This window comes from Dermochelys coriacea, chromosome 8 (assembly GCF_009764565.3).
Source record: "Dermochelys coriacea isolate rDerCor1 chromosome 8, rDerCor1.pri.v4, whole genome shotgun sequence".
In the NCBI taxonomy this organism is placed as follows: Eukaryota; Metazoa; Chordata; order Testudines; family Dermochelyidae; genus Dermochelys; species Dermochelys coriacea.
Genome location: NC_050075.1, coordinates 51,854,394 through 51,873,259, shown reverse-complemented (window position 1 = coordinate 51,873,259; position 18,866 = coordinate 51,854,394). Strand labels below are relative to the sequence as shown.

General features: G+C 40.0%; 1 protein-coding gene across 17 annotated transcripts in view; it reads right to left on the bottom strand.

Annotated features, from left to right (window-relative positions):
- Nucleotides 1-18,866, bottom strand: part of RALGPS2 (Ral GEF with PH domain and SH3 binding motif 2) — a 275,554-nt gene that overhangs the window by 137,567 nt on the left and 119,121 nt on the right. For all 17 annotated transcript variants that reach the window (XM_038412443.2, XM_043491442.1, XM_038412449.2 and 14 more), the window contains 2 exons: nucleotides 11,916-12,005; nucleotides 1,246-1,338 (listed from right to left, as the gene is read on the bottom strand). In XM_038412443.2, the coding sequence (XP_038268371.1) occupies nucleotides 1,246-1,338; nucleotides 11,916-12,005 (183 nt within the window). The remainder of the gene's footprint in view (nucleotides 1-1,245; nucleotides 1,339-11,915; nucleotides 12,006-18,866) is intronic.

The window sequence follows — 18,866 nt, the reverse complement described above, 5'->3', positions numbered from 1 at the left end:
CGGGCAACAGGCTTGTGGTTAACCAAGTAAGACTGGGGGAACTGAAGGGAGGGAATTACAAATAAATGGGAGGTTTGGGGGTTCTCTCCCAGAACACCTTGAAACGCCAATTGAAATTTTCTGAATTTTTGACTATTTTAAGACATTCTGAAACAAAAAATGTTATACAAAAAATAAGGACCTGCATGGTGTTTACTTGGAATTCTGAACAAGCCTAACTTGCCTGAGGAGAATTATATTCAGCTGATTACTGAAGCTTATACAATCTACAGGGTCATGAATAGTGTGTGTTAACTGAAAAATACTACATTTCACAATGTCTCCTGGCTTGCAGGAATACAGCAATTCTGGTAGCATATGAGAAAGTTCTGTCCACCAATATGCCCTCGCCAAGAATTGTCAGCCGTCATTTTACAAGTCAATTCATGTGTATGCCTTAGATACAGAAGTATTTCAACTGCTGATTAAACCTTATCATGTTTGAATACATTGCAAAGGACAAAGTCCATCTGTATGGTTATTCAGGCATATAATTTATGGCAAAATCAGACAATATTTTTCTTGGCTCTGCAGTAGCAATTACAAGAGCAAAAAAGCTATTCCCAAAATTGTGCTGACCAATGAAACTTGTACAGAAAGATCATCTTACTTTCTATCATAGCCAAATATAGTGTAGCAGAGGAAAAAAAATGGTCAAACAAAATTCACTTCACTCTTTCAAAATTTGGTATCAAAAAATGAGACATTCAAGTTTACTGTTCAGTACATTTACTACAACTATGAAATCTATTTGGAAAAACACTGAAAAAAGGTCAAATTTATCAGTGATAGAAACAAAAAAATTATTTAGGGAATCTGAGCAAGTAATTTTTGGACATTTATTCTCTATAGCTAAAAAAACTCCAATATGATCCCTTGCGTGATTAAAATACAATTCTCTTTGGCCTTCATAATATTCCAACAAGTAATACAAAATAGCATTTGGCCAAATTAGGAACCACTGTATTTAAAGGAATCTGCAGGAAACAATTTTTCGAAGGAAAATATTTCAATGTCAAAATTGAAAAAGACTCAAGAGGAGAATGGAGACTTAAATGACTAGAAACACATTGTACGCAGTATAATTGGATTCAAGAGCATCTTTAATAATAATTGGATCCTTGAAGCAAGTTACAACAGGTTATAATAAATCTATTTTTCAAGAAGAAAAACAAAATTACAAATTACCTTACTGAGCTTACTTACCGCCCAAGTTTTAGTCAGCCTGAAGATGGGGGCACTTTGCAATCCAGACACCACTGCCATAAGGGCATGCAGGTTATTCAGCTCATAAAGTTTCTGTAGATGAAAAACACATCAACTAAAAAAATACTCCAACTGCAGTAAAGTGATGGATATACAGAGGTTAAATATACTGATAAAACATTTTAAGATTACACAGAAGGCAAGTTAAGCTCATACATTAAAAACAAACCATATTGTATAACACTGTAAAAATGAGTACTTGTGGCACCTTAGAGACTAACAAATTTATTTGAGCATAAGCTTTCGTGAGCTACAGCTCACTTCATCGGATGCATTTGGTGGAAAATACAGAGGAGAGATTGATATACACACAGAGAACATGAAACAATGGGTTTATCATACACACTGTAAGGAGAGTGATCACTTGTTATCACAGTATTATTTCTCCCCCCCCCACCCCACCCCCCACTGTTCCTCAGATATTCTTGTTAACTGCTGGAAATAGCCTACCTTGCTTGTCACCATGAAAGGTTTTCCTCCTTTCCCCGCCCCCTGCTGCTGGTGATGGCTTATCTTAAGTGATCACTCTCCTTACAGTGTGTATGATAAATTTTTCATTGTTTCATGTTCTCTGTGTGCGTATATCAATCTCCCCTCAGTATTTTCCACCAAATGCATCCGATGAAGTGAGCTGTAGCTCACAAAAGCTTATGCTCAAATAAATTTGTTAGTCTCTAAGGTGCCACAAGTACTCCTTTTCTTTTTGCGAATACATACTAACACGGCTGCTACTCTGAAAACTGTAAAAATGGTATCTTAATTAAATCTTTACAGTGTATAACTGGTGAATCCTTGGGTGACTGTAGCTATTATCTTTGGGGATTGAGTTTCATGGAAACTTTATTCTTTGTGATTCTGCACAGATAACCATATGTGAACGTCACTCACTACACGTTAACAGATTCCCTATTTATGAGGAAATTAATAGTTAAGATTTTTTTTTAATCCCCATCCTTTCATTTTTAATTAAAAAAGCAAAAGCCATACCACAGTGATTTGTACAAATATTTATCAAGCATATACAGTAAATCTCACTATGACTAGAAAATAGGTTTTTTTGGTCTTTATAGCCCTTATTAGATTTGGTTTTGTTTTATTTTTTTTTCTCTACTTCTATTACTTTCAGGATATATGTATGTCTTACATCACCTTATACATTCTTACACCATCCTATATATTCCAATAAATGATAAACATACTGGCAAATTAACTGTCTTCCCTACATTGCAAAATTAGTGAATTCAAACCCTGTAGAGTTGAAACGCTATTAGAAATACTTCACATGTTTTGTTCTCCAAGCACTACATGGAGAAGTGCAGAATAAGCTGAAGTTTGATTTTAAAGTGCAACAGCTATTTCACACTAGCTCCCAATGTGGACATACCTATTGTGTATTAAAATACCTTTGTGCAGTTTAGCTTAATCCACTTCCAAAATTGATGAAGTTAAACTGCACAAAGGCATTCTTAGTGTGGAGTAAGTGTGTCCACATGGGAAAATAGTGAGGAAAGCTATTCAGCAATACCTATTCCCCCACGAAGACAAACCTTTAGAAATATTTCACATCTTTTGGTCTCAATGTCAAAAGAACAATTTCACTCTCAATACTTAGGGCTTGTCTACACGGGGACACTCAGAAAAATTAATCTTAATTAACTAAAGGTGTGAATTTACAGTGGACTAGTTAAACTGCCTGACTGTCCCCATGGGAGTTTAAATCAGAATTAAAGTGGCCTTAATTCAGTTTATCTCAATTCAGTGAATTAAACTAACCCAAATTAAGGCCACTTTAATTCTAAATAAGAACATTCATATGGGAGCTTATTCCCATTTAGCTGATCCACTTTAAATTGACACCTTTAGTTAACTTGGACTAATTTTTCTGAGATCCCTGGGTGGACAAACCCTTAATTTTTATCACCCCACAATGCTTGATTTTAAAAAAATTCTTAGGCCAACACTGGTACCTAACCCCATAAGGGTGCACAAGGCAATGAGGAGGGAAGAAAGAACAGAGGGACTCTCCATACCTTATGCTCCATACAGACAGCCCCATGCTTTTAGTTCGGTATCATAAGAGTACTTGCTTCTGCTAAGAGGATGAGGCAAGACCCTGTGCTGCCTACCTTGCATGGAAGCCAGCAATCTGGCCTGGTGCAAAGGGAAACAGATGCTATATCATTTGCTCACCCTAGAGCTCTGTAAGGCATCATGACTACTTTAGGGACAACTGTGGCTCCTGCTGTGGTGGTGCTCTTCCACACTGACCCAACACATGATTTGTACCTTAAAGTCATTAAAGAGCACTTAAAGCAAAAACCACACACACACTTTTCAATATTATCTGAAGTTCAGTAATGCAATTCAAATTATATTCGCATTTATGTAAATGAAAGTATGAGCTACGTAGTATGTGATTAGTTGTTTGTTCCATTATAAAGATTCCTGATTTTCCCATGTTATTATATATTCCTAGCACTATCCCATAAAGAAAAACACTCCCATCCAAAATTGCACATGTAATGCTAATTACGTTTTTATTGCCATTAAGCACAAATCATTTTAAAACCAAAAATAAAAATATATATGCAACAAAAATATTTGTTTGTCTGTTGCAAACTAGAGAGTTTGAACACCATAAGTCACTAAGTAGTTTCTGAAGTCTGTCATCCAGACAGATTCTAAAGTACTTTATAAGATTATATTTATATATAATGAGAATCCTTCTTCCACCACTGAGATGCAGCTTTCTCTTGGGTAAAACTCAATAACTGATAGTCCATACAAGCACTATGCAAACAGCTTTAGAAGAAGAGAATAATATAATATCTAACTGAAATTAGAAGGAATGTAAGGTAAGCAGGAAGTAACAGTGAATATTAATATTTGGCTATGATTAACATCCCTATCCTTAACGAATGTGGCCAGCACAAATACCACTACACTTGCAAAAACTTCCACAGGTGTTTAGTCACAAGTGTTAATTCTTAAAACTGTAATTTTATGTCTCATTCAAAAGATAAATACCTCCAACAGTACTTTGTCCCAATATTCAGCAGCATGCTGAAGCATTGGTTAAGTGCTGACTAATGGGGTAGTCACCTGCTGAAATACTGCTTTTTACAGGACTCTAAGCTTACCTTAGAGGTCTCCCACCCAAATATTAATCAAGCCCAATTCTTCTTAGCTAATGAGATCATAGCCAAACGTAGTATGGATTCAGGAAAAAAAAAACTACGTAAGAAACATAATCCATAAGAGGTGTGATCTAAAAAACTAGACTGCAAAACAGACATTTTGGTAATTGTTTGCAGTTTTGTTGTAGCCTTGTTGGTCCCACGACAGAGACAAAAGGTGGGTGAAGTAATATCTTTTATTGGACCAATTTCTGTTGGTGAAAGAAAAGCTTTTGAGATACACAAAGTTATTCTTCAGGTCTGGGAAAGGTACTAAATGTTACAGCTAAATACAAGATAGACCAATTAAACAAGAACATTTGAAAACAAAAACAAAGCCCCAATCATCCTATCAGATGGCCAGAATCAAACACACATTAAAAAATGCTGCTATGAAAAAATGAAAAATGCTGCTATGCTGCTGTGCTGTCAATATTCCTGTGGTGGCAAAATCCCCAAATAAAACTTCTATATTACAATAAGCGCCAAATAAAACTTCTGTATTACAATGAATAAATGTTATTCTGCTCTGAAGTGTCAGGAGTCATGGTTTATGTGGACTGGAGTCAAACTTTTGTTTAAATTTTCCTCTGAAATTATTGATCCCAAAAGTTATAATGAAGATATAACACGATAAAACTTATGTAAATATTGGATAGCTCCAACTTGGGACTGGGAGTTTGCACTAGCAAACTAGCCGATGCACTAGCCAGGTACACAGGAAAATGCACCGGGAACTTTTGAATTTCATTTCCTGTTTGGTTAGCGTGGCGAGCTCAGAAGAACAAGTGCCCATGAAGTCCCAGAATTGCAAATGAGCTCCAGCATGGAGCGAACAGGAGACACTGGATCTGATTGCTGTATGGAGAGAAGAACCTGTATAGGCAGAACTCCGATCCAGCAGAAGAAATACGGATATAAATATGCCAAAATCACACAGGGCATGATGGACAGAGGCTACAGCAGGGACACACAGCAGTGCCACATGAAAATTAAGGAGCTCAGGCAAGCCTACCAAAAGGCAAAGGAGGCAAATGGTCGCTCCAGGTCAGAGCCCAAGACAAGCCGCTTCTATGATCAGCTGCATACCATTCTAGGGACAGGGGATCCCACCACTGTCCCACCACTGTCCATGGACACCTGCAAGGTGGCTACTTCATGCAACACGCAGGAAGATTTTGTGAATGAGGAAGAGGAGGAGGAGGAGTATGTGCAGCAGGCAACCGGAAAAATCTGTTCTCCCCGGCAGCTAGGACCTTTTCCTCACCCTGGACCCAACACCCTCCCAGGGTGTATCGTTCCCAGACCCTGAAGGCAGAGAAGGCACCTCTGGTGAGGGCACATTTGTAACTATACTGCAGGGGTTAAAAGCAATTGTGTTTAATGTTTGATTTGCCCTGAACAATTGGGATGCATTTGCGGCCAGTACAGCTACTGGAAAAATCTGTTAACGTGTCTGGGGATGGAGCAGGAATCCTCCAGGGACATCTCCATGAAGCTCTCCTGGAGGTACTCTGAAAGCCTTTGCAGAAGGTTTTTGGGAAGGGCTGCCTTATTTCGTCCTCAATGGTAGGACACTTTACCATGTCAAGCCAGTAGCAAGTAGTCTGGAATCACTGCAGCACAAAGCATAGCAGCAAATGTCCTGGGTTTCGGTCGCATTCATGCAACATTTGGTCTTTATCTTTCTGTGTCAGCCTCAGGAGAATGATATCATTCATGGTCACCTGGTTGAAATAGGGGATTTTTTGTAAGGGAACAGTTTTTTTTGTAAGGGAACAGTAATCCCCTGTTTGGTGATCCCCAGCACATTAGACCCCGGTCATGCAGGGCTGTTTGCACTTGGCTAAAAAGGATCATCCCGGAGAATAGCCACGCGGGGGGGGGGGGGGTAGGGGGTTGTGGATGTGCTGCACATCCACCCCAAAACTGCAGCCCCTCCTTTTAAATGGCAACTGCAGCCCCTCCTTTTAAACAGCAAACCCAACAGGCCTTGGTTGCTATGGGAAAGGAGGGTGCTGCAGTTTTACAGATTCATTAAAAAATTTTTGCTAATAAGCTTGCAATTTCATGTGCCAGTTCCTTTAATATTCTTGGATGAAGATTATCTGGGCCCCCTGATTTAGTCCCATTAAGCTGTTCAAGTTTGGCTTCTACCTCGAATGTGGTAATATCTACCTCCATATCCTCATTCCCATTTGTGTCCTACCATTATCCCCAAGATCCTCATCAGCCTCATTAAAGACTGAGGCAAAGTATTTGTTTAGATATTGGGCCATGCCTAGATTGTCCTTAACCTCCACTCCATCCTCAGTGTTTAGCGGTCGCACTTCTTTGTTTTCTTCTTATTTATATGGCTATAGAACCTTTTACTATTGGTTTTAATTCCCTTTGCAAGGTCCAACTCTACATGGCTTTTGGCCTTTCTCACTTTATCCCTACATGTTCTGACCTCAATAAAGTAGCTTTCCTTGCTAATCCCTCCTATCTTCCACTCCTTGTAGGCCTTCTGCTTTTTCTTAATCACCTCTCTGAGATGCTTGCTCATGCAGCTTGGTCTACAACTCCTGCCTATGAATTTTTTCCCCTTCCCATGTGCTGTCTGCTGTGAATTGCTTGATTCACTGTGAGAAAGTCTTCCTTTTGTTCTCAGAAATGTATCTTCTTAAATTCTACTCTTCCCTTTCCCTCCCCCCCGCAGCTGCAAATGTTTCTATGCTCCCAGTATCAACTCAGTCCCTGAGGTTATCGCAGATTGGAAGGCAAAAAAAAAAAAAAAAACGCATTCATGATGACATGTTTTCAGAGCTCATGCAGTCCTCCCACACTGATAGGGCACAGCTGAATGCGTGGTGGCAGAGGGCAGGAAAGCATACAGTGAGCGTGACTGGAACACGCAGGAGGAGATGCTGAAGCTAATGTGGGAAGCAAACAGACATGATGAGATGTCTGGTGGAGCTGCAGTAAAGGCATCTAGAGTACATACTCCCACCGCATCCATTGTGTAACCGCCTGCCCTCCTTGCCAAGTTCCATATCCTCCTCACCCAGACGCCCAAGAATGTAGGGGGGGAGGAGGGAGATGGGAAGCACTGCTCCAGGCACCCAGCCACTCAATTCCAGCGGATGGCCCAAGCAACAGAAGGCTGCCATTCAAACAGCTTTGATTTGTAGCGTGGCTACAATAAGCCAGCTGGCCTTGTCCTTCCCTCCTCCCGCACCCCACCTGGGCAACCTTTTACTAGTCGGCATTGTCAGTGATCTCAAGTTTTTTTTAATAAATAAAGAATAAATGGATTCAGAACAATAGGGACTTTATTTCCTGTTCCAGCTGTGGTCGAAGGGGACTGGCTTACAGGGAATTACATTCACCAAAGGGAGCAGCTTTGCACGAAGGACAAACACACACAACTGTCACACAGCCTGGTCAGTCATGAACTGTTTTTCAAAGCCTCACTGATGCGCTGCGCACCTCGGTGTGCTCTTCTAATTGTCCTGGTGTCTGGTGTTCAAAATTGGCCACCAGGTGATTTGCCTCAACCTTCCACCCTGCTACCCACAATGCACCACTCCATGAGTCAATGCTAGCCACGGTATTGAGGATGCACTCCACCGACCTAATGCACTTAGTGGGGACACACATGATCGACTGTATAAAATCGCTTACTAAAGATCAATTTCTATAAAATTGACCTAATTTCATACTGTAGACATGCCCTAAGCTTATCCTAGTCAATCCACACAGGAAAATCTCTTGTCCTGGTTCTCATCTTGATTACTACAATATCTTTTTCTCTGGCCTTGATAAATGTAATTTTGCCTCCCTCATATCTATTCAGAATCTTGCTGCAAAGATCATTCTCCTAGCCCACTGCTTTGATCATGGTAACTCTCTCTTTGCATCCCTCCACAAGCTCCACCTTCTCTATCACATTAAATATGAACTGCTAGTTCTCAGTTCTAAGGCCCTCTCCACCCTACATGCCATCTCCCATTCACTGTTGAAGTGTCAGCTCTTCCCTCTGACTAGGCAACTATGTCAGTATCCGTCACCCACTTGTTAGATTTTCAAATTAGCATCATTGTGCTTTCTCCCATGCTACCCCTCATGCTTAGAGGAGCTCTCCATAAATCATCTGCAAAGTTACCTCATTTTCCTCCTTCAAATCCCTCTTAAAAACAACTCTCCTTTATTATGATGCCAACAAAAAAGCTTGACAATGATTAGATCACTAGCATGCTGAGGCCACTACCCTTCATGCTGACCGATACTGTCTCACTGTTTCCTTCCACTCCTCCATCCATATGCATCCACCTGTTCTTACTGTCTTAGACGTAGATTATAAACACTTTAGGGGCAGGGACTGTCTTTTCATTCTGTTTGTGTAGTCGTTAGCACAATAGGGCCCTGGTGCATGAGTACTGCAACGGTAATGTAAATAATGAACCACCATGATGGAAAATCGTTTCTGGATTATAATTAGTACTCACTGGTCTAATGTAGTTTCCACTTCATGTCATAGAACATTAAGAGAAACAATCCTCAAATGGGAACCAGGGTGGAGGTTATTTTCTACAGGAAATAAGGCTCCCAGGCATCCCATCAAAATTGCTGATTTGATGCCGATAGGGCCACAGACTCGGCAGATACAGGTGGACCGTGTTTCTCTCTCTAGTGTTGGCTTTTCAGCATGCCTGAAGGAAGGAAGGAGGATTTTGAGAGGACCTCAGTTTAAACTGATAAGATGCAAAACTAAACCTTAAAAGTATTGTTTCTGGTGTATGTATCTGATATAGCCTCACTTGAAAACATTTGACTCCTTAAGCTCATGAATTGCCTTGAACAGCCAGCTGAAGTGCTTCAAGCTTGCATTTTAAAAGGGAAGAGTATTCTGTGCAGACAGAAAAACTATTATTGACCAAACTATGTGCGTAAATTTTCTCAACATCTCTGAAAGAAGCTTCCATGTGTCTCAAACTCTGCAAGTGCAAAATGGACAACTTTTGAAAAACAGAACAGTTTAGATAATGTGGGATTAGTGTTATCCTATATTTTCCATAACCTCAGTTTCATTGAACTTGTGATGAAAACAATTTACAATTAAAGATAATACCAAATGTACGAAGAACAGAAATGAATTTCGGTCTAAACAGAAGAAAAGTTGGGAAATACAGAAACATCTTGTGTTCACAAGTTCAGAAAGCACATTCTAGTTCTCCAGGGATGAAGTCAGACACTAATTAGAATTCCTGTGTTATGAAAGTACAAGATACAAAACATATTAGCAGAATCTGTGTTTTGATGTTTCCTTTAACATAGCGGAAATCAAACTATATTGTATGAGGTGAATAAGTGTGATGGTTAGAACTTAGTTATATTTCCTTGCAATGAAGGTGCTGCACTCTAAGTATCAACAACAAAAGATTCTTCCCGATTTGAGTGGGGAAATCTGCAGAGTTTTCCAGGGATTAGAATGTAATTTGAGTCACTTCACAACCAACAACAGGGAATTGCGTGTCAATAAAAAATGCTGGAGTTATGAACTATTGGCAGGCAGATAAAGTAAATACTTTCCACAAAGCTGACAAAGGCGCATTACATGCCTGATAATAGAAGGTGCAGACGACATTTCAGAGAGGGAGATCTTGGCAGAATATTGCATATAGTATTCCAGGCTTCGTGTCAGTGGCTGTACTACAACAATGAACTGAAAATAAGTGGAAGTTCAATTATGGTATTTACAAGTGCTAACAGAAAAGCCCGACTTCCACAATATGGGCAAGATTCTCTGAAGACAGAACAGGGTATAAATTGAATCCCTCCTAGCTAATGAGGTCCCTTTTACCACCCACCCAGGCAAATTCACTTACACGAAGGTCAGGTGGAGTTTCCACCATTGCCCTCCCTTAGGGATTTCTGTCAGAAAAGAGAAGCTTTAATTACCCGATGGGAAATATATAGGAGTGCTGCAGCCAAATCGGCTTCAAGTTGGTGCTGAATCTGTGCACATCTAACATCCACTGACCAGGTCCTTTTCTCAATCAGCCATTCCAAACTTCTGTACTATACTGATCTCCTGCCATAACCTCCCCAAGTCCTGGTTGACCTTTGGGGACCTTTGCCTAGTTCTATGCCAGTTTCTCCAGATGTAAACAGGGGAGTGATTCTAGCCATATACTTCTGTTGAACAGTGCAGTCAGGAACAGAACAAAATAATCTTTTTAATGTTACTATTTTTAAATAAAATTTCAGTTAAAATAGATCCTAGAGGTTTTATTCCTTTTCTTTCTCCTAATTTTATTTTTCAGGGCAAAATTTAAGGCATTAAATAGTGATGAAGACTATATAAGGACTTGAGTAGAAAAGGCATGCCCAAACCCACTTGGACACCACTCTGACAAGTTTTAACTGATATAACCTACATCTCTTCAACTCGAGTAACATTGTTAAGAGACATACTAGGGGTTTGAATTCTAAACAAGTAGAATTCTAAAACCCTGTCCCCTCTGATTTTTTTCAAATGGGTTCTAAGATCTGTGGGGAAAAATGAGGGAACAATGATTGGGATAGCTTCCATCATCCAGATATTATAGTGATAGGTGCTATAGAAAACCATGAAGCAGGGGGACAGGGAAGAGCAATAGCAGATCTTCTATCTTGCCCTCAAAACACTTCATAGTACTTTGTAGGAAGCTGTCTAGAGCCTCGCAGGGAACTCAGCCCCATGCAGAGGTTGCACTCTCCTAGAAGCCTCCCCAGACTCTTGCACAGTGGAAGCGTATTCACACAAGTAACATCAGGATTTGTACATGGATGATTAGCTAATGTATTGGAACAGGCAACATTAACATGAGAAAAGGGAAACATGGCTAACGGCTGCTTGATCTACTACACCTTTACTCAAAAAATTATTTTTGAAATTATATTACACCCAAAAGAAAGTATTTCATACCAGACAGACTGATATTAGCCATAACATTATTATTAGAAGAAGAGAGGTCTCAGGCCCTTTCCTTCCCAGCAGCAAAAACAAACAACGTATTTTAAAGAACAGCAGTCAGAGCAAAGAAAGATATTCAGAGCCTGCAAACAGCGACAGGTGCTTAATCCAGATTATCCAACAAAACGGGTAATAAATTATACTGATAGAAAAATAAAATTAGCAAACACTATTTGAAATACAGCATCTGAGAGCATTTTCCTAAACCAAGTGAATTTTTCTTTAGGCATATAACTCCAGTTCTGGAGCTTTGGTCTGTCACCCTTTCTGCTGATGTTGTCACACTGATGAGGCCAAACAGTACCACATGTTAACAGACACCACTGCAACCAAATGGAGTGTTAAACAAATATTTATCCACATGCATTTTTGAAAGGGTGAACTCGCATATAAAAGTTACAACATAGCAAGTCCCAAAACAAACAAATTCTTACCTTAGCGGTTTTAATATAGTGGCTCAAAACTTCAGCTCTTATTTTTAAAGTTTGTGCATGAAGAATCTCTCTAACGACCCAGAAGCTTACCTGAAAAAGAAAATTCACCTACTTTTAAAAACACATAAAAAGGCAGTTAAAGCAAGTATTTTTCATATATGAAGTGAAAAAATTAAATACATTAAAAACTACATCAAACCAAATATCATATTTGCAGCAACTTTATAAGTTAGGAAATGCAAAAGTTAACATTGCTATAAAAATCTTAACTGACCCAAACTGCACATAATACTTATTAAATAAATTAACTTAAAAGCCTGAATAACTCAAAACATTTCTCTATATGCAAAATGTGACTATATTAATATTGCTCTGAGATCCTTAACTTTTGAATTTCCTGACTTTAATATTTGAACCTTAAGTTGTATTAATGTAGATATTTAAATTTAATTACATTATATTTTTAAAAAGTGTGTTGCATGCATACACAGATTTCTAATTCCTATTTTCTCATTTGAAAGTTGTTCCTAAACCCTTTCCTCCTTCCTCCCAAAAGCTAGCCTTGCCTCATAGATTTCTTCACTGAAAGCTAACCACGTATGAAGGCAAGCTTTAAAGTTCTGCTGTTTGAGGTATGTAGAAAGCCTATTTTTAAAATGGGGAAAGTATTTTTCCCCAAATCACCCAACTCAAAAACAACTGACTATGTTGTGTGTAAACTTCCCAAAAACATTCACTTTTGAGCTGAGACCTGGCTTGAGTTAAGTTTTAGCTCCACTGAAATCAATAGCAAAACTCCCACTCTCTTAAATGGGGCCAGGATTTCATTTCTAGAGTGGAAAGTTTCAGTTCCAAGGCAAAAAGAAAATCCTAGACAGTTATGAATGGCCATAAATGGATACAATCAAAATTAAACTGCAACCTTAATTAAAAGTTTACATTACTACAAAGCTATATGGTCTGATTTTCAAAGGTACTGAGCACTAGGAGCTTACATTAACTTCAATGGGATTTGTGGATGCTCAGCACTTCTGAAAATCTGACCATAATATTTAAACTAAATCAAGGCCTAAAGTAGGAAGGCCTTGCTATAGTCTGGAGTCCACAGTTTGATGCCTTGTCGTTGCTAGCTAAGCTGATGTTTAAAAGTAATTTATACTATACAATTTCCTTGTTAAAGTCTTAGAAGATTCACAAATGTGATATTTTTAATATACTGCAGTAGAACCTCAGAGTTATGAACACCTGTTACGAAGTGACCGATCAACCACACACCTCATTTGGAACTGGACGGACACAATCAGGCATCAGCAGACACACAAAAAAAGCAAATACAGTACAGTACTGTGTTAAAAGTAAACTACTAAAAAAAAATAAAGGGAAAGCAAAATTTTTCTTCTGAATAGTAAAGTTTCAAAGCTGTATTAAGTCAATGTTCAGCTGTAAACTTTTGAAAGAACAACCATAACATTTTGTTCAGTTACAAACATTTCAGAGTTATGAACAACCTCCATTCCCAAAGTGTTCATAACTCTGAGATTCTACTGTAGGATGACTGGTTTCAGAGTAGCAGCTGTGTTAGTCTGTATTCGCAAAAAGAAAAGGAGTACTTGTGGCACCTTAGAGACTAACACATTTATTTGAGCATAAGCTTTCATGACCTACAGCATGCGACGAAGTGAGCTGTAGCTCACGAAATATGCTCAAATAAATGTGTTAGTCTCTAAGGTGCCACAAGAACTCCTTTTCTTTTTGTAGTATGACTATATACTATATGGCAGGGATGGGCAAACTTTTTGGCCCTAGGGCCACATCTGAGTATAGAAATTGTATGGTGAACCATGAATGCTCACAAAATTGGGGTTTGGATGCAGGAGGGGGTGAGGGCTCTGGCTGGGGGTACAGGCGATAATGGGTATGGGTGTAGGAGGGTGCTCCAGGCTGGAACTGAGGGGTTTGGAGAGTGGAGGGGGATCAGGGCTGGGGCAAGGGGTTGGGGTATGGGGGGGTAGCTCAGGGGTGCAGGCTACGGGCAGCGCTTACCTTAAGCCATGGTTCCTGGCCAATGGGAGCTGCGGGGGGCAGCGCTTGGGGTAGGGGCAGCATGCAGAGCAGAGCCCCCTGGCTGCCCCATGCGTAGGAGCTGGAGGAGGGACATGCTGCTGCTTCCAGGAGCCATGTGGAGCAGCCCTCAACCCTGCTCCCTGGCTCGAGTGCTGGAGCGGGACAAACCCCAGACCCTGCTCCCCAGAGGTAGCTCAAGGGACGGATTAAAATGGCTGGTGGGCCGGATGCAGCCCACAGGCCGTAGTTTGCCCACCCCTGCTATATGGTGTGAAGTCTATAGCTAATGTGTTACTGGAACATTCTTTTTTAAAGTGTGGCTGCTACCAAATACAACATATCTAAAACTGCGTTAACATTTCAAGCTTTCACTTTAAATATTTCAAAATTAAAATAGAATTGACAAAGTTTTTATATCAGAAAATAAAAATACTTTCTATTTATGACGAATTAGCAAGTGAACACTGATGTACCTTATCTTGCAACTTTTACTTTGTTAAAAATGCTGAAAAAAGATCAAGGTTTAGCAGGATGTAATGCAACTGCTGTTTACAGAGTTCGGAAAAATAAACACTATAAATAGAAGCACTGTATGCTACATTACTCTTCCCATCCCCAAACTTGTACTGCTTCTTCAACTTCTGAGACATAAATTATTTCTTGCAGACTCTGGCTGGATATATAACCAGACACTATCCCTGTGTCTACTTCCAATAAAAAAAAAAAAACTTGTTTATCCTATCTGACCTCACACTGTGCAGTTTTACAGTTCCATATTTGTTTATACAGAACAGCACCAGGAGAGAGTCAAGTCCCTAAAGTACTGTATTCTTGTTGAAGTCACAGAGATTTGGTTAGAACTAAAAGCACTATCATGAAGCAAAACAGTTCTTTGACATCAATCTGGTATCAAATGAAGGTTCAGAATCAGACATTTATATTCCAAATACTTCAAACTGTCTAATACCTATTTTGGACAAAACCCTAGGTTCCTTACTCAGTGTTTACTCAGTCCTTACTGAAGTCAATGGGAAATTGTCTGAATGAAAACTGACTGAGGACGTTGGGATTTGTTCTGGTCTGTTTATCTAAGGTTGTGCCAGCTAGAGAAGCATTACATACAGAGCTCAGTTTTCACTAATTTTTAAGCAAACTGGTTAGTGATAATTGGAGGTGGGAAACACAGCAGTGATCTCAAACCAACCCAGGAGCTGTTTAAAACTCTGCCAGATTCAAGCCAGTCCCACCAAGTGAGTGCAGATAAACTTGCTGATGAAGGGGAAGGGAGCTGGTTAAGCGCATACATACAATTTATAATAATTTTTTTTTGCCTTTCTTTACCCAAAACCTATCTTCCTAACTACATCCCCTTTATCATCATTCCCGATTTTAAAATGGTGCCCATTTCATCCGTGGATTTACAGAACAAAGGCATTGACTTTTGATTGCTTACTTTAGTAGTACAATGTCAGAAAATAAAACAAAGAATAAGTTCAAAGAAATTAGTATGGCAGTCTGATTACACAGTCCACATCAGATTAGCATCAGAAAGTAGACTCAGTGTCCACTTTTCAATTCTTTGGTTTACTGGGCTAGGCGGGGGGGCATGCAGTGTACTTTATTTATCTGAATAAGGGCATCCCTTTTATCCTCGAGAGATCTTGAAGCCTTCATGGAGATATACCTAAAAATCTTTGAAAGGATTGCAGAGTGTCAGCCTTGTTTCTTCCCCTGTGACAGGAGACTTTCCTACTTTACTCTGTAATGAGTTTGATTAGCTCTATTGCAGTAAATAGGCCAGCAGCATATGGGTCCAGGCAGCTTTGGCACACCAGCAGCAGCTGGGTTCTCTGTACCTGTGACAATCAGGGTCCAAATACCGCAAGGGGAGAATAGGGAGTTTGCACCCCAAAGAATAAGCAGTTGACTCAACAGATTATATCTAACTATTATATTATAAAAGGCGAATAAGATTTTTTTTATGAAAGTCTAATGTACTAAACTTAATGGTCATTAGGAGATATGTATGAAGAGTGTGGTTATGAATGTATGTATTAGTGTACACAGAAAACAGTGCTCACAATTTGTGGTGCAGTCAGGCAAAGAGGGGCTGCCTCCCCAACCAGACAATACTAGCTAAAAGCACCTAGAAAAATTGTACAACCCAGGAAAAGACATCCTGGCTAAAGTTTACCTACCCTGAATATCCATGCCAGGGGGTGTGACGAGGAAGACCTTTTTAAAAAGGAGGCTTGAAATTGAGGTCTTCCAGATAGAAAGCTGCGGGGATATAAAAATGTGGATCCGCATCCACAATAAATAACTAGTATCTGACCCACGATCCGCACCCCACTTTCATATGTATCCGCATCTGCTCATGCACCAGCTCACTGTACCTCTCAGGAGGAGCATCAATGTGCATGCATCAATACTGTATAAGCAAGCTATATGGCTTCATAAATGCACAGACTTGCTATGTTATTTTAAAATTATACAACAGGCCTCAGAACAAATATTATTTTTGTATGTAAAATGCTAACAAACATCTCAAGTCAATAATACTCAAAATCACAAACTGAACTATAAAATAAAAAGTTGGGCGGCTGTCTAGCTTGTGACTTATACCAGCCCTGAACTGCAGGACTTCGTCTTAGATGTCTCTCTCGGAACAGTTGATTTTCTTTGAAATATTACTGTGTAAAAATATTAAATCATCCACAGTTCCAGGCTAAAGTGAAGTATGATTCTCATTAACTGTGCAACTAGAGACTGAGATGGCTCTCTCGGATTGGATGCAGGGATGGAATGTACAAACAGTGCAACCCGACTAAAAAAAAAAGGAAAATTGTGCTTCTGTTGTCTCCACCACTCCAGCAGCTGCACATTTACATTCTTTGTCAGCATCAGGGTGACATACTTTGACACTTCATCATCATTTCCATGCTCGTTATTCGAATCCTCAAACTCTGTATGTGACAATTTTGTCTCCTTTGGTGATGGAGTCTGTGTAGCTGACGAAAGAAGCATAAGATTCATTGCAGCAATATTTTTCCTCATGCAATGAGACAAGCTACTTAGTTTCTTGATAATTTTCCTGTCTCTCTTCTTCAGTGAAAACAATTCATCTCCTTCGTTCGTGGGTGCAGGAAAACTGCTACTCTGTGCATAGGCCTGATTTCAAACCTTTCAGTGAGACACTGCAAAGCTTTGACTTGGACTATCTTCATCAAGGTAGGACGGATGGAGATGCTTTTTCAGCCTTTTGTACCAAATGGGCACTAAGTGAAGACTGGGCTGCGATGACTGCTCTAGTGCATCTGACGCTTCTTCTGAAGGAACTCTATTAAGATGCTCAAGGTATTGTGATCAATGCTATCAATGAGCTGAGTATCCCCATTTTCTGTCAAAATTGCATATATATTCTGTCCCACTGCTCCTTGATGTCTTAAACATGAGTAGTTTGCTGCTCTATCGCGTGGCTACGTTTTCTTTGAGATTTTTACAACCCGCTTTGAAGTAATGAGATTTCAGCTTTGTTTGTTAGCACTTTAATTTTGTTGTCCGTTTCTTTATTGTGTGCAAAGTTCTATTTTGGAAAATGAGTATCTCTATTGGTTTACACCAAGCAGTACAGAATTCATATGGGTGGATTATTGCCTCCTGCTGTTTAATCTCCATACTCACAGGAAACATTACTTCATAAAAGCATCAGCCATACTACTGTAGCAGACTGTTAAAACGGTCTTTAAAGGCCTCCCTCAACTGTATTGTTCCATGGTTGGCTCAAATTCAGCCACTAGTCTGTCCATCTCGTCCCTCCATCCTCATGGTAGCTCTCCCCTCTTCACCTGACAGATATCATGCAGTACACAACATGCAAATATCCCTTTGGTATAGCTGCATCACTGAGATCCAATCTAGTGAATAAACAGCACCATTGTCCCTTCTAATCTACCAGAAGCATATTCTCAGCAGCCACTCTGCATCTGCTGGGCCAGAAGATGGATCTTTCTTTGGTGCTATCCAGGTGGCCAGTGTAAGGCTTCATGAGCCAGGGAAACAAGGGGTTGGTTGGGTCCCCCAGAATCACTATTGGCATTTCAACATCCTCAAGGGTAATCCGCTGGTCTGGGAAGAACATCCCTCCTTACAGCTCTTTGAGAAGTCATGTGTTCTTAAAGATGTGAGTATCATGTACTTTCACCAACCATCCCACAAGTATTACTGAAGTGCCCCCCGTGAACCACTAGAACGTCCATAACCACAGAAAAGTATCCCTTTCTGATGATGTACTCAGTGGCAAGATGGGCTGGTGTCAGAATAGGATATGCATGCTATCGCCCCACAGCAGTTTGAGCAACCTCCATTGTTGCAAACTCAGCCACTATTTCCTGTGTATTATCCACAGTCACAGTCCTGTGCAGAAGTAAACACTTAAATGATCGCAATTGGAAAATCCACAATGGGGTCATTCATTTATCCAGCTCTAACCTGACTGCCCACTGACCAATAGCAATCCAGTGCTGCACATTTCCAGAATGTGACCACCACTTGCTTCTCCACTATGAGTGCAGTTCTCCCTACAATGCCCCTGAGCTGGGGGTCTGGGTCAAGCTTGGCGCACAGATCCAAAATATGGCTTTTCACATCCACAAGTTCTGCAGACACTGCTTACCATCCCAAACCTGCATTATGATGCGATTCCACCAATCAGTCCTTGTTTCTTGGGCCCAGAAGCAGCAATCCACCAAATGGCGCTGCTATATGAATGTCAGCGGCAGCCTGACAATTTTTCCAGCATCAGTTGCCTCCGGCCACTGCACTTGAACATCTCTGCATCTTCCTCATTGCAATCCTGGTTGTAGCAATATTCATTCAAGTTCTTCA